We start from the raw sequence: 14,073 nt of genomic DNA on the forward strand, positions 1-14,073 counted from the left end.
GGGAGCTGCTGGGATCACCCCGTGCCCGGCTCACTGCCGACAGCCTTCAACACCTCTCCCTGGATGGGAAACACATCGGCTTTGCAGCTGCGAGGTACAGAAGGGGAATCTCATCTCAGAGTTTTCCCAGGGAGATGGTCTCATCTGGGCAGATGCGCAAGCCTCCCATTAAGAAAAAAACCCACAAACTATACATCGAACAGCTTTCCTGCCCCGTACAGACAAGGAGGACACGGACATTTCCCCACTGAGCCCTGCTTGCTGGATGAGGTGGAGAGCACACGGGTGGTCGTGCCGCACATGTTTAGGTAGGAGCAAGGCTGCATGCTCAGGGCTACGCGAGTACAACGTACACCAGCATCCTAATTTCATCGTGCTGAATGCACTTCACTCCCTTTGAGCCCAGAGCACACCCCAGACACTGTCTCCTTGGGGACAGGGACTGCAAGAGCGGCTGAGTGTCTTCTGCTGGAGGTGACCTGCTGGCAAGAAACATGTCGCTTCGCCGGACATTTAGAAAAAACTGCAACTTACCAATCACTGATGAAACACCAAATTATTTCAAGGGGGTGCGAGCTAATAGTGGTTAATTCTCATTTTACCCTCTCAAGGCATAGTTGTTCCCAGCTAAAGCCATGCTAAATTACGTGAATAATTTGATAAATATATTAACTGCCTAATGCCCCTGAAACGCATCTAATTGCAATTGCTATGGCTAGACAAGAAATGAGTCTCAGAAAGGAAGAACTCAATTTCTTACCATGGTTTAAAAATAAATGCTCTGAAGCGCCTGCTCTAATCTCTCTACTTCTGCTGAGTAATTTTCTCTATCGCATCTTCTTGGGGAGCTGCTGCCGCCGGGATGTGCCTTCGCCCGCAGCCGTCCCCGCGTCCCACCATGCCGTGGTCCGGATACGTGCGGGGGATGCCGGGAGCGTGGGGATGGATGTCCCCATCGAAGCACTTGCAGGGGAGGTAAATAGTAACAAGGCTGCTTGGAAATTTCCTTCTCGATGGGAAATTGCCTTCTAATGACTGTCAATTTTTTTGTATTATTTGCCACAGAAAATTCTGTTTGTGTTTTGGGACAACACTCAGATTGTTCAGTCTTAGTTCGTTCCCTGTGTCCCTGTTTGTCTGTGGGAGACTGAACCTCCTGGGATTTGTCTGGGGCCCCTGAGCAATCCTTGTACTGGTGGGAAATTGTCGTGAAGGAGAAAAGTGGAGTTCACCCCCTCCCTTTTCATGCAGAAAAACTGTCTCTGGGGAAACACACAGACTGATTTTGGGGCTGTTGTTCAGATGTTCCCGTTCCAGCCACCCTCCAATATCACAGATGGGAAACTGAGGCAGGGAGGGAATAAATGGCTTCATATCAGAAAGCTCTAAAGCCAGCTATTGAAGCGGGCTCACCCAAGACTTGGGGTGTCCCTGTTTGTCTCAGGCTTTGACCGAGCTTCCCCAGCTCAGGTCTCCAGGGCTCTTGCTGGAGTTGCAGGGACTTGAAAGCTTCTCACCAGCTCCAATGACCCCAAAGCCGATCTTCAACCAGCCACAGCCTCGCTACACCCGCTGCTCCTGCACCTTAGCACCAACCCCAATCTCCCCCGGTTCCCCGAGCCCCACGACGGAGGCAAGAAAGCCCAGTGACGCTCCAGCATCCTCACCCTGGAGACCCATGCCAGGGACCACGTTATTAAGCACCTTCTCATCCTAAATCTTCCCCACCCAGACCTGCAACGAGCTGAGCTAATTCTGCCTCTCCACGGGTTAATTCCCTGAGTTTTGCAGCCCCTGGCTGGGGCTCGCAGACAAGCAGGGGCCGGCGATGCCGGGGCACGGCTGCCTCTCCAGCCCCGGAGCCCTGTGGGGACACAGGCGTTTCCTTGCGGAGGAACTCGACAGATGCACGGTGCCGTCTTGCCGGCTTTCAACACCCGAGGATGTGCAACAATTATTCCGAGCTAAAATTAGTTGCGGAGCACGTGATGTTCCTGGAAGAACGGTTGTGAGAGCGTGAAGGAGGATGTGGAGCACCAAATCTGGATTTCCAGCAGGATTGAGGCAGCCGTGCCCAGCCGCGGCATCTTCAGAGCCGAGCACATGCCCCTTGGGAGCTGCCATGCCCCTGAGGACTCACGTATGGGATTCGGGAGCGATGCCGAGCTTCTGCCTCTGCCACCGACATGCTACCGTCACCTTGGGGGAGTCACTTCACCAGCACCGTGGGCTGACCCTGCAGCGAGCGTGATGGGGATGTGGAAGATCCCCCCAGCAGACAGAGATGGAAAACCACAGCGGAGAGGGTGATGCACGGTACTGAGCAGGGATACTTTTTGCTTTTTCCAGGTGAAGGCTTTGCGGCACTGCTGTGGTATGTCTGGGGTTGCTGGAGCGGGAGCCGGTGCCTGCCAGTCTGGAGACTGTGTCTGCTCAAATAGGGGCTGTGCTGCGGGGATGATCTGGGCCAGGATACCCGCGGGGCTGACGTGGAGGTGGGCATGAAACGCCCTGTGCTGCTGTGAAGGTGGGTGGCACACAGCACCCACGATGCTGGGCAAAGTGCGCACATCCAGCACGCACGATGCTGGGCAAAGTGGGCACATCCAGCACGCACGATGCTGGGCAAAGTGGGCACATCCAGCATGCATGATGCTGGGCAAAGTGGGCACATCCAGCACACACGATGCTGGGCAAGGAGGGTGGCATGCAGCCCCTGCAGCACTGTGCAAGGTGGGCGCATACAGCCCCTGCAACGCCGTGCAGTGTGGTGGCAGCTCGTCCCATCCCTGCTGCCGCTCCCCCCAGCCAGCTGCCCCCCCGGCCTGAGGTTACGGGGTCTGTGGGGTGGCACGGCCGCTCGCAGCTATTATCTGCCTGACTTGGTCCGCCGGCGCTCCCAGGTTTCCCGACACATCTTGGATGGTGTGTTTGTTTTTTAATGTGCTCTAAGTGGAAACTCCTTCCCCCCCGCCCTTCACTCACACACAACCCACCCAGACATGAGCACCAGAAACACAAGCCCCAACACAAGTCAAGCACCATGTCCCTGTCTAGAAGCTAGTAAAAAATGTATTACCTAAAAATATCTTTTCAAGAAGTGATTTAAAACAGCAAAGTCTTGGCCAGAGGAAATGGAGATGAGGAATATCTCAGGGCTGAAGAAGCCCCTGGGACCACACAGCCCTGCGAAAAAGCTCAGATCTCCGACATACAAATTGGACAACCGTAGGAGCAGAAATGCTGAGGAGTGATTGAATAGGGCTGTGCCTTCTTCCAGAGAGCTCCGTGGGGCACAGCTGTGAGGGGCTCTGCCCCCCCGAAATGCCCATTTCGTGGCTTTGCTACGCACCCCATCCCAGCTCAGGCAGGTTCACAGCTGGAGCCAGACCTCAAACCCCGTCTGGCTCATCGCTGCTGAGCCGTGGGATGCCCCTGGCCGCCCCTGCAGCCTCCGTGCCACGGTTAAGTGAGGACTCGTGCATGGGCTGGCTGGTCCAAAAGATGCAATGATCCCTTTTCCCCGGCCTCGGGGAACGGCACCACCGACATGAGTCACCGGCACCAGCGCCTGGAGCAATTAAGCCGAATGAGTAATCTTCAGTTAGAGAGCTGGAAGGGGGAGAAAATAATGATAGAAGCCTCCTAATGAGGACTTGATGCAGGAAAACTTTTGAATAAAACCATTCACATCTATTAATTACTATGTTAATTATTGCTGTAGGGACTTGGAGCTTTCCACTCCCACTCACAGCAGCCCCTCTCGCTCCCGGATAGGCGCAGCCTTCGAAGGGCAAATCCTGCCTGTGCCTTTGCCGGTTAGCAGACCCCTGCCCGACCGCGGCTTCGCTTCGGCTTCCTCCTCCCTGAGCCTTTGCTGAGCCCGACCCTCTTGTCAACCAGCAAAAATTTGGACAAACCGGCAAGAAACGTCGAAGACGATGGAGGGGAGGAAGAGCCACCAGGCAAACCTTAAATGTGCATTTCCCCACACGCACAAGCGACTGATTTGCACGCCCAAGTGAAGGATTAGGTACCAACGTGCTCTGCCCCAGCTCTGCAAGCCCAAGCATTCGAAAGAAATAATGAACCATAAAAGCCATGGGGGTAAAATCAGTGACCGCCTCTGGGATCATTTGTGTTCACGTTTTGCTTTCAGAGCTCTTGTTGGATTTTTTCCTGTGCAACCGTCAAGGACTACAAATTAAAAAAATGGGGGTGTTTTGGTGTGAAAAGAGGAGATCCCTGTATCGACAGGACTGCACAAGGTGGAAGTGTTGAATATTGAAAGCCTTGTGCTAAAACCCCCGAAAACCGGTGTTATGGGGCAGTGTCCCACCCCAAGAGTCCCGGTGAGGACCGGGAGCTGCGGGCACAGACCGAGCCTCCGCGCAGGGCTCATTTTGGGGGATTTTGGGTCTCTGCAGGGCCGAGCAGGGCAGAGAGCAGCACGGGGCCAAAGCCGCATCCGCGGGGCCGGGCGGCACGGCGGCACGCACTGACCGTTTTCCCTGTGCTGGAAGGAAGGCGAAAACTCTTTGGCAGTGATCCTGGCGATCCGCGCTTCCTCCTGAGCTTTCTGCGCCGCCGTCACAGCCGCCTCCGCCTTGGCCCTGGAGTGAGAGGTCCTGCAAGGCAACCAGAGAGACAAGGACCACATTAGGCAGCTTCCCTCTGCAGACCAAGGCACGCAGAAACCCAACTTGCCCCCACGATACCCCTTTGCCCCAATCCCCTTTGGCTGCGACGGAGGAGCCGCCGCCGGCACGGGTGATGTGACATCGCCAACACATTCACAAACTGCTTCTCAGTCTGCAAATCACCCAGGCGATTTGGAAATAGGGGCAGGATGGTTTGTTCCCCCGGGGATGCAGCACCCCGAAGCAGGCTGGTCCCCTCCATCACGCATCCCTCTGCGGAGGACCCCAGCCCGGCAAACATCTGCAGCAACCTCTGCGTGCATCTCCCGTCAGCCTCAGGCCTGAATTTAAAGCCGGTGGGTTTTTTTTTTAACCAAAACCATTTGCTTTTGGATGAAAAAGTGAAGATTTCCACCCCCGCCACCACACATTTTGCGTAAAATGCTGGATGTAAATACAAGCGCGGTTTGTCACCGAGAGCAAAGGTAGGAGCGGGGGGCTTGCTGTCGGTACTGCCTCTGACACCCCTTAACGCACCTTTATTGGGGCATTTTTTTCACTCTGGGTGAGTGACTGTACCCTGCACTCACCCGTTACCAGCGATTCCCCAGACACTCGTGTTTGATGGTATTTCATCCCATCGCTCAGGATTTACACCCTCTTATACAGCCGCTCTGCAGCATTCCTGTGAGCAGCCTTCGGAGGCTGGTTTGCCCCTTCCCCTTAGCTGAGCTATCGAGGCACTTTAAAAAAAAAAAAGCCTGTTCCTACCCACCCTGGTGCAGGCAGCGTTATAAATAGCTCAGCTGATTTCTTTTCCCTCCAAAATCAGGCCCTCCATCTCCTTTAATCATTTTTTTTTCTGCCGCTCTCTGAATTCCCTCTAATTTTTCGACATCTGCTCGGAGAGGAGTGCCATTTCTGACAGGCTCCTATAAATGGAAAATAGGGCTAGTAATGTGCCTGGCGTTGCATCGTGCAGCACAAACCGAGGATATGAAACCGGGGGTGTGTGCGTCTGTGTGCCGTCACCTCTCTGAGCCCGGGCGAGATGCCTGGTCCCTGCTCCTCGAGCTGACCTGTCGCTTGTTTTCAAGTGCTGACAAGTTGTCTTTGCTCTAATAAGTGCTTTATTTATATAAATTGGCTGCTTTGGAGTAGCCGAGGGAGCGGATATGACCCGTTGTCCTGGAGCTATCACAGGTGGTGGAGGGGCTGCGGTGATGCTGTTGCAGGTCCCGCAGGTCCTCCATGACTGATGCAACCAAAAATTGGTTTTAAATGGCTTTTTACCCGCCCTGGGTCCAGTGCTTACTCTGCTCAACACTCATGCAGGGTTGGAGGAGTGGACAGGCATGTTATGGCCCCATCCCCTGGTATCCCAGTTCAGCTCTTTTAGGAGGAGCAGGGATGCTCCGAGCAGGAGCTGCAGCAGACTCCTGGGAGAGGAGGCACAAACTGCTCCCGTTTTTGGCACAAATGTGGACGGTGGGAAAGGCTGGGGCGTCAGACCCACCGATTAAACCCCCCCAGTTGTCAAGAACGGTGCTACCTGAGGCTTAAAATTAAGATGCTGACTCTCTCAGGTTGTTAAAAAGGCTGGCATCTTCCACGGGAGCTTCTCAGTGGTCTGGACATCGGGTCCCGAAGATCCTCCATCCCTCTATCCCTTCGCCATCTCCTTAAACTGGAAACTGTTCAGGGAAGGGACTGTCCCTCCCGTACTGCAGCACATTTATAGAGCAGGCTGCTGGCCCCCACTGGCCTGATACAAAGGACTAATAATGTCTGAGAGTGTCTGGACCGAACTCAGCAGGCAGGATTACACGCTGCCTTCCTAAACTCCTCCCCGGAGATGTAACTGGAGGCAGTTATCTGTCACTTCTTGCCAGGGAAGGAGGTTGGAAGTGCTGAAAAGCAGCTTCTGCCACTTCCAAGGGTCCCGGGGACACACAAATGTGTCTGCAGAGCGGGAGGTTGAGCTGGAAGAGCATACGTGGAGCCACCACCCAAGCCATGCTCCCCTCTCCAGCATTCATCACCTCCCCTTTTCTCATCAAAATGGGTCAAAATCACCATCCCTGGGGGATGGAGGGATTTCCAGCCCTAGAAAACTCACTCCGGTGGCTTCTGGACTAGTTCACCCCCGTGGACTCCACGATCCGCCCAGGAAGAGCAGCAGCTAGGGCCTTTGGCCCAGAAAGAGTTAAAAATCAATCACATTAATTAAGCCATCTCTGATCTAAAATATACTCAATACCCACAAAGTGGATATAACGTTGAGCGCTGCGCAGAGGCGCAGGCAGGCTTAATTGTTTGTAATGCTCTCTAAGATGCTTGGAGGAGAGGCGCTGTCGGAGTGAAAAGCAGAATTATGGTGATCTATACGTTGCATAATAAAATACATAAGTATTCCCAAATAAATGCAAGTAATCCAGTTAGTGTTCGCATGACTTTGTCACATACTAAATTTAACAGCTGTCTCTTTTATACATGCCTGCTGCTCGTAGCGTGCGCTAAATCTTAATTCCCCAGTTAATTGCTTGAGTTTATTTCCTTGTAAAGCAGGTCTTTCTCCCTGACACATAGACAGGGCCCGATCTAATCACTCTTCTCCTCCTGCCATAAGTGCTACCATAAATCCTTCCCGGACAGAGATGCCATCCTGGAAACCACACTCAAAATAAGACTGGATCCTTCCCTATGGATTCACCACAGCTGGAGGAGGAGGCTGGGGATGCTCAGAGGTGGGAGGAATTAAACAGATCCTCTTGCATCGCTCCTTCATTACCTCCTGTGGCGTCCTCCATCCCATAACGAGCCCACAGGACAAAAGCTGTTGTTTGATGGACAAGCAGGGGAGAAGGAGCAACACATCTCGGACTGATGGAGATGGCCGGAGCTCTCTGGACATCAGCACACCCAAGTGCAGAGGGACTTTTGAGGATGGTTATAACCTCTAAATCCCATTTTAGTGCACATCACCATCCCAGCTGAACTGGGGAAGGGTGTTTCAGCAAGGATGGGATTGGGAAGAGCCAGAAGGGAGATGGTGGGGGTGGTTTATAGCTCTTGAAACCCAAGGGTCCGGTTTGGGTTGGGGCAGAGTCCACACTGAGACTGGCTTGGAATATTTTATTTATTAATTTTTTGCCAAGCTGACTCACTCTTCTCGGAGGATGACCGGGCAAGTGGTCAAACTGGCAAGAAGAGCTGGCAGGAGGCAGGGAAAAATCGCAACCGAACAGATTTCTGTAAATCTTTGCAGATCTCTTGTGATTTGGCCAGGACTGACAGGAGAAGGGATAATACCTGTGAGTGGTTCATAATGCCAAGTTTATCAGCTCCGGCTAATCTATAAGAAGCTGGAATAAACTGATTTGAAAGGAAGAACTTGGCTTTTTAGGAATGCCAACAGTGACTCGGGCCTGGCTTTGCATGCACAAGGAGCTTCTGCTGCAAATCTGATGTTCGGGGCCCATTTAGCCAAAAAGGGGTGAACTTTCAGCAAAATCTGTGGCACCTGATGGCCTCAGGAAGAAACAAAGTAAAATTAAAACCAGGCAAGGCTTGAGTGGCGTTTAGGTTAATGCAGCGCTTTGGCAGGAGAACAAGTGGGACAAATTGCTTAAAAATTCGGCTGGAAATTAGTGCAAGTAAGTTCACAGACCACCAGAAACATTTCTGAATGGAGACGGGTCTGTTCGGGAGCCATGAGCACGATGCCTGTCATTGCAGGGATGGCACTCGGTGCCACAAGAAACCTGTTTCATTTCCGAGTCCCTCACCTCCATCCAACTTTCTTTAAGCGTAGTGGTAGTGCAAAGGGCGAGCTGGACCCAGATGAGGGACTCGCCATCCTTGTTCCCTTTTTTTTTCCCATTCCCATATGAGAAACAGGCTCTTTGATAAAAATAGCTAACAGACTCTTTGAGCAAAAGTATGTCTGGGACCCAAGGAAGCTGTGTGCTGGATGCAGGGGGAAATCCGCATTATTTGTAGTTTAAATGCGAAAAAGCATCATATGGGCAAGTTTTCTGGAAAACAAGGTCTGTTTTCCAAAATTCACATGGCAGCTTTTGCCGGGGGATTTCCGTTCTTGTGCAAGCAAACTCCTTGCTTCTCTGATGTCCCCGTGAACTCAAAGCTTGGCTGAGGGATCCCTTCCTCGGTGGGATTTAGGCTTGACAGGGAAGTATGAAACTGCTGCTTTATTGTCAGGATCCTGCTGCAGGGATGGAGAACCCCAGCCCTCCTCCATCCCATGCTGACAGCTGATGGAAACCTCTCCCGAGCTCTCCAGATAGTCCCAGCTCCTTGACAGGAGCACACAGGAGATTGCAACAAGCCTTAAAGCCTTTGCTCAGTACTGAGCCGATTTCAACAGGACTGTTAGGGTTTAATCTTTTCTACCTTGTTTGTATACCTACAAATCAACCCTCTTGCACGGGAGCTCAAAAAATCAAGCTCCTGGTAACTACAAAGGGGTTCGCTGTCTTCTCCCCCTTGTTTTTCATTTGCTTAGCTCAGATGGAGGGGCTGGAGTGATGGACAGACTGATCTAACTGTCCAGCACTTAGAAATGAAGTAAAAAAGCTGAGATCAGAAGAAAATTATTAAAACTATTATTAAAGCCTTCTTCCGTGCAGCTTTTTAAACTCCTCCTACCATATAAAAGGAGAAAACCCCGTGGTCCATATTTTCATGGAAAACATGCAAACCTGCCACGTGCCGTCTTCGCTGAAGGCTTCACTCACAAGAGGCGAGGATGGAGTTAACCAGGCAGTGAGCTCATCCTGGGACATAATGAACAGCCTCAAGTTTTCCTAAGGGACCAGGCTGGCTCCATCGGATTCACTTTGTCTCTCAGGTCAATATGTAATCAGGCAGCTTTTGGGTTTTTTTTTTTAAATGCATCTTTATCTTCCTATAGGAGGAATGTTTTCTCCCTCCATTACAGAGGTTCATGTATTTTTCAAATGGCAAAATTCAATTAAAACATACACTAGCTGCAAGAAAATACTTCAAGAAAAATTCAGAGGGAGCATTTGCAGGGCATTTAAGACCGGTGCTTTGCTCTTTCCTCCAACCCCGGCTCTGGTTTGCACTTGAAAAGCAGCAGGGGCTGCAGCGGGGCTGGCTCAGGGAAGCGTTGGGATGCACTTCATCCTGGGAAGGGATGGCTGGATGAAGGGAGGAAAAGGAGGTTTTCAGTCCAACCGCCCCACGTGCAAAAACCAGGCTTGCATGAGCGCGAGCCCCTCAGCTGTGTTGACTCGCCAGGGGTTATTTTACGCTCCCGTCGGCACAGCAGAGAGCAGGATCTGGCCCTAATTGCATCAAGCCGAGACGCACCAAGAAACACAAAGCAAGAGTCGCCAAGTGATCGATGCCGGTAACTGAACCCCAGAGCCGAGGGGAGAGGGAGAGCACTGATGTGACCGTCTCCCAAAGCTATCCGATCGCTCCACACCCCGCAGCGAAGGAGAAGCGTTTCCAGCTCCCAACCCTGCCGGCGTGGGATCGATAGCTGCAACCAGCACCGGGGAGGGATGGGGAGACGAAAAGATGCTCTGCCTCCTCAGGGCAGTAATCTCAAACCCTGCCTGCCAGGAGGGGAGGCTTGGCTGGTCTTCATGCTCTCCTAGATGGGACAAATTGGGACTGAATTATTAATAGCCGCTGCAGACTGTCTGGCTTCTACCTCTGCGGGAGCATCTCTGATTGAAGGCAGAGCTGGGGAGAGCTGCAGCGGCTGTCCTGCCTCCCTTTGCCCCTGGCATGGGCTTCGGCTCGGAAGCCTTCATCGGGCTCGGCAGCCTTCGTCGGGCTCGGCAGCCTTCATCGGGCTCAGCATCCCGCATCCAGCACCTCTCTGGCCCCAAAAGACCGACGCAATAACCTGACTGCAAGGGCCGGGGTAGGCGCGACCCAGAGCCAGGTTCTGTCTAGACATCTCCTTCAGGGAGTGGGGAGATGGCAGCAATTAACAACCTGTTTGCTATTTTCCCTATCTGGCATTTATTGCCCCGATAAAACCCACTCTTAATTCCAGCTTGACTCTTTTCAGAGCTCTCCTGGCTTGGTTGTTATTGCACTAGGCTTGCCTTGAGTGATTTGTGAAGGCAGTAATACAGTGCCGGTACTCAGGGGGTGGAATATTAGACACACCAATTAGCTATCTGTGCATAAATTCCCATTTACCTGCTTATTGCAAGCATATTTGCCTTGCCCGCTTCCTCCGTCTGCTTCTTCCTCCACCCCCCCATCACTGGAATTCTTAATCAAGAGAAAAAAGCCGCTAATGTGACCTCTGACATGACGTAATGCAGCCAAAAACGTCTGCTCTGGCTCTTTGCAGCCAGACAGAAAGCAGGTGCTGTGCATAGCAAAGAGAAAGCCTGGCTTCCCCCGCGTCCGCTGCCAGACTCTCCGGCTCCGGATGGAGATTTTTGGGATGGGAGGATGGACCACCCCTGCCTGAGCTCGGTGTAGCAGCGGGGAGCAATGAGCAGGAAACCTCCCATCCATGAGACAGCAAAAGGGAAGGGTTGGGGATGGCTGGGATTGCACGGGGCAGAGGGGATGGTTATTGCAGGCTCTGAAAAAATTGCTCGGAAAGTCACATTTCAAGAGAAAAGTTCCGAATTTAAAAAAAAAAAAACCAAAACTCAAACCCTTTAATCCTGAAAGAAATACCTCGACGCTTGTGTTTGTTATTGCCAAAGAAAGTGAAATACAGAGAACTGTGGAAAATGTTGTGGTCAAAAGCCCAAATCTGAGTTTCCCTGTGGTTTTACACTGGGAAATGTAATGTTATGTGGGGAAACCGTCCCCAAGCCAGCAGGGAGACCTTGCGGAGAGGAGATGCCCGTGTTCCGGCTGGGGCACGCCATGCACAGGGTCTCCAAAATTCATAGAAACAGGGATGGAGCCAGTTCCCATCTAGCTCATTGCTCAAGGCACCTGTGCCAGATTCTTCTCTACCTTTATATTTTTGGAGCTTACAAACTGAGAGCGAATTCACCAAGGTGTCATTTGCCATTTTGCACTGAAATACCATTTTTTTAACCCGAGTAAGGAAAAAAGATATCCCAGACTGCATCCTTCTGTCTTTTGCCTTGCCTTTAAGTAGACGAAATGAGTTTTGCTGGAGAACTGAATTCACAACAAGTAATGGAGCAAAGTCACAGTGACTTGGGGGACAGGGATGGGCCACAATCAAATGGCACGTCCCCAAAATCCTGGGAGAAACATGGCCCAAACCGCAGCCCACAGGAGGCAGCGAGCTGCATCGTGACTGTCTCCCATCCCTGAGCATCCCCCGGGACCCTGAGCTGGATCCTTCCCGGCGGAGAAGGATGAGACCGGCCGAAAGGCTGTAATGCCACAACCCTGCCTTATTGCTATCATCCCAAATCAGTCATGGGGCTACTCAGATTTGTTTATTTTATCCCTGTTGTTGCTAAACAAAAAATGCCGTGGCACAAGAAAATCAAACTCCATCGAATTCAAAGGGCTGGGCTAGGTGGAGCTGGTACCCAAAGGCACATCTGCCACCATTAGCCAGGATGCTGCCGGCATCTCTCTCCAGCCAAGGGACACGCAGAAATAAGCAGAGCCAGGCAGACCTGTACATTTCCCTCCTGGTGGGTTTCCTTCCTTTTAATTTTTTGCCCCTCGGCAAGGGCAAAGCCGATGGTTCTTTCGCACCGGAGACGATGCGCAAGCTACCCTGAGATGTTATTTACAGCTCGCAAGATAATTAACATCTGGAGAGGGAGTCTCATCTCCTGCCATCTGTCACTTGTAATGAAGCTACGAAGGATGCAGGTGAGCGACGTGGCCAGGCAGTACCTGCCCACCCCGGTGCTTCGGTGCCCGTCAGCCCAGACCCATGTGCAGGAGCCGGGCTTTGCCTTGGAAAATGGATGGCTTTGATGCCACCATCCCACCGTTGTCCCAGCCTGAGTGACCAAAGGACACAGATTTGGCCTCGCTCCAGACCTGGCACTTTGCTGGTTCAAACAGGGCAGCAATGGGCAGCGGTGGGGCAGGGAGCTGCTCCCAGGGCACAGCCGAGCTCCGGGCAGTCCCCTCTCCCAAATCGGACACGGAGGCAGCAAGAGCAAGCTCCAGCTCCGGGGATGGAGTTTCCCCCTTTTCTTATAAATTTGGGAAGCCATGAGGTAATTGCAGTGATGCTGGGAGCGTCGTTATCTTCTGGAAAGCGACGGGTGGTGATGTAAAACCTGCAGGAACCCACTGGGAGCAGGGTTTGGGAAGAGCTAGCTTCAAGGAAGGGAAAGGAATGAGCAGGGGGGATGCTGCCTGCTTTCCAGCTGTCGCGCTTTGGATGGGGCAGTTTTCCATGATTTTACTGGCTAATTGTCATGTACATAACGGAAAATGTACATAACGGGCATGTACATAACAGAAATGGGAAACGCTGATGTCCCCCTCTTCATACCCTGCTCTCGCAGAGTGCGAGCAGACAGCCCTCCACGCACACGTCCCAAAGGCACAACCACGCCACAAATGCTCCTCTAACTCTGTGCAAAAATAGCGCATTACAAACGAGCCTGCCACTTTCAGGCAGGAGGCAAAACAGGTTGGAAGAAATCACTAACAACCCTTGGAAAAGAAAAATATAAAAGAAGAAAAAGCCCAAGAAAAAGCAAGCGAAGGCACAAAATCTCCAAGGACCTGGGCAGCGCTGGATCATCCGCACACTGCAGATCTATACTGTCTGTATTAAATGCAAAAACAGAACAGCAGAAAAGCCCTACATCAATGCCGCATTCGGGTGGAGATTTTTAAATGCACAACAGGCCAAGTTATAGCTCCCCAAGCAGCCATAACTCAGCCTGCTTGGACATGTGTAGCGTTGAGTTTGGCTGTACATGCTGCTGACTGTAATGACTTCAGGCTGGATCCTGCATTCCGGCTGCATCGCCCTGTCTCCGGGCAAGGCTGGCTCCAAAGGCGGCACCGCCAAAACCCTCGCGAGCTCATCCCTGCTCGTTAGGATCGTTAGGCCGGGTTTTGGGTGGGAGGCTTGACCGTAGGGGGTCTGGCCAGGTGGATTGGTGTGACTTTACCCATCCTCCTGGATTTATCGAGGAGAGGAGGGTAGAGGTGTGGCTGGGACGTGATCACCCCCAGTCCAACCACAAATTTGGAGCAACCTTTGTGGGATGGATGAAGGCTGGTAGAAAAAGCCTGGCTCAGTGAGGACACTGGGTACCTCCTCCTGCCATCACCTGCCCCAGGCTGCAGGTCAAAAGGTGGAGGATTTGGTGGACCATCAGCATCCCACCCTGGCCTCCACCACCAGAAGGCTCCCCAAAACAGCCCATTCCTCCCCGTTTTTCACACTGACTTCCTTTCTTGGCTGATGCCACGCACGGGATGAAGACTGGGGTGGAAACCT

The 14,073-nt window shown here is 52.3% G+C and overlaps 1 protein-coding gene across 1 annotated transcript in view; it reads right to left on the reverse strand.

Annotated features, from left to right (window-relative positions):
* JPH3 (junctophilin 3) overlaps window positions 1–14,073 on the reverse strand; it is a 59,254-nt gene that overhangs the window by 15,179 nt on the left and 30,002 nt on the right. The window contains exon 4 of the mRNA XM_030023895.2: window positions 4,504–4,628. Within this exon, the coding sequence (XP_029879755.1) occupies window positions 4,504–4,628 (125 nt within the window). The remainder of the gene's footprint in view (window positions 1–4,503; window positions 4,629–14,073) is intronic.

The sequence above is a fragment of the Aquila chrysaetos genome, chromosome 9 (assembly GCF_900496995.4).
Source record: "Aquila chrysaetos chrysaetos chromosome 9, bAquChr1.4, whole genome shotgun sequence".
Classification (NCBI taxonomy): domain Eukaryota; kingdom Metazoa; phylum Chordata; class Aves; order Accipitriformes; family Accipitridae; genus Aquila; species Aquila chrysaetos.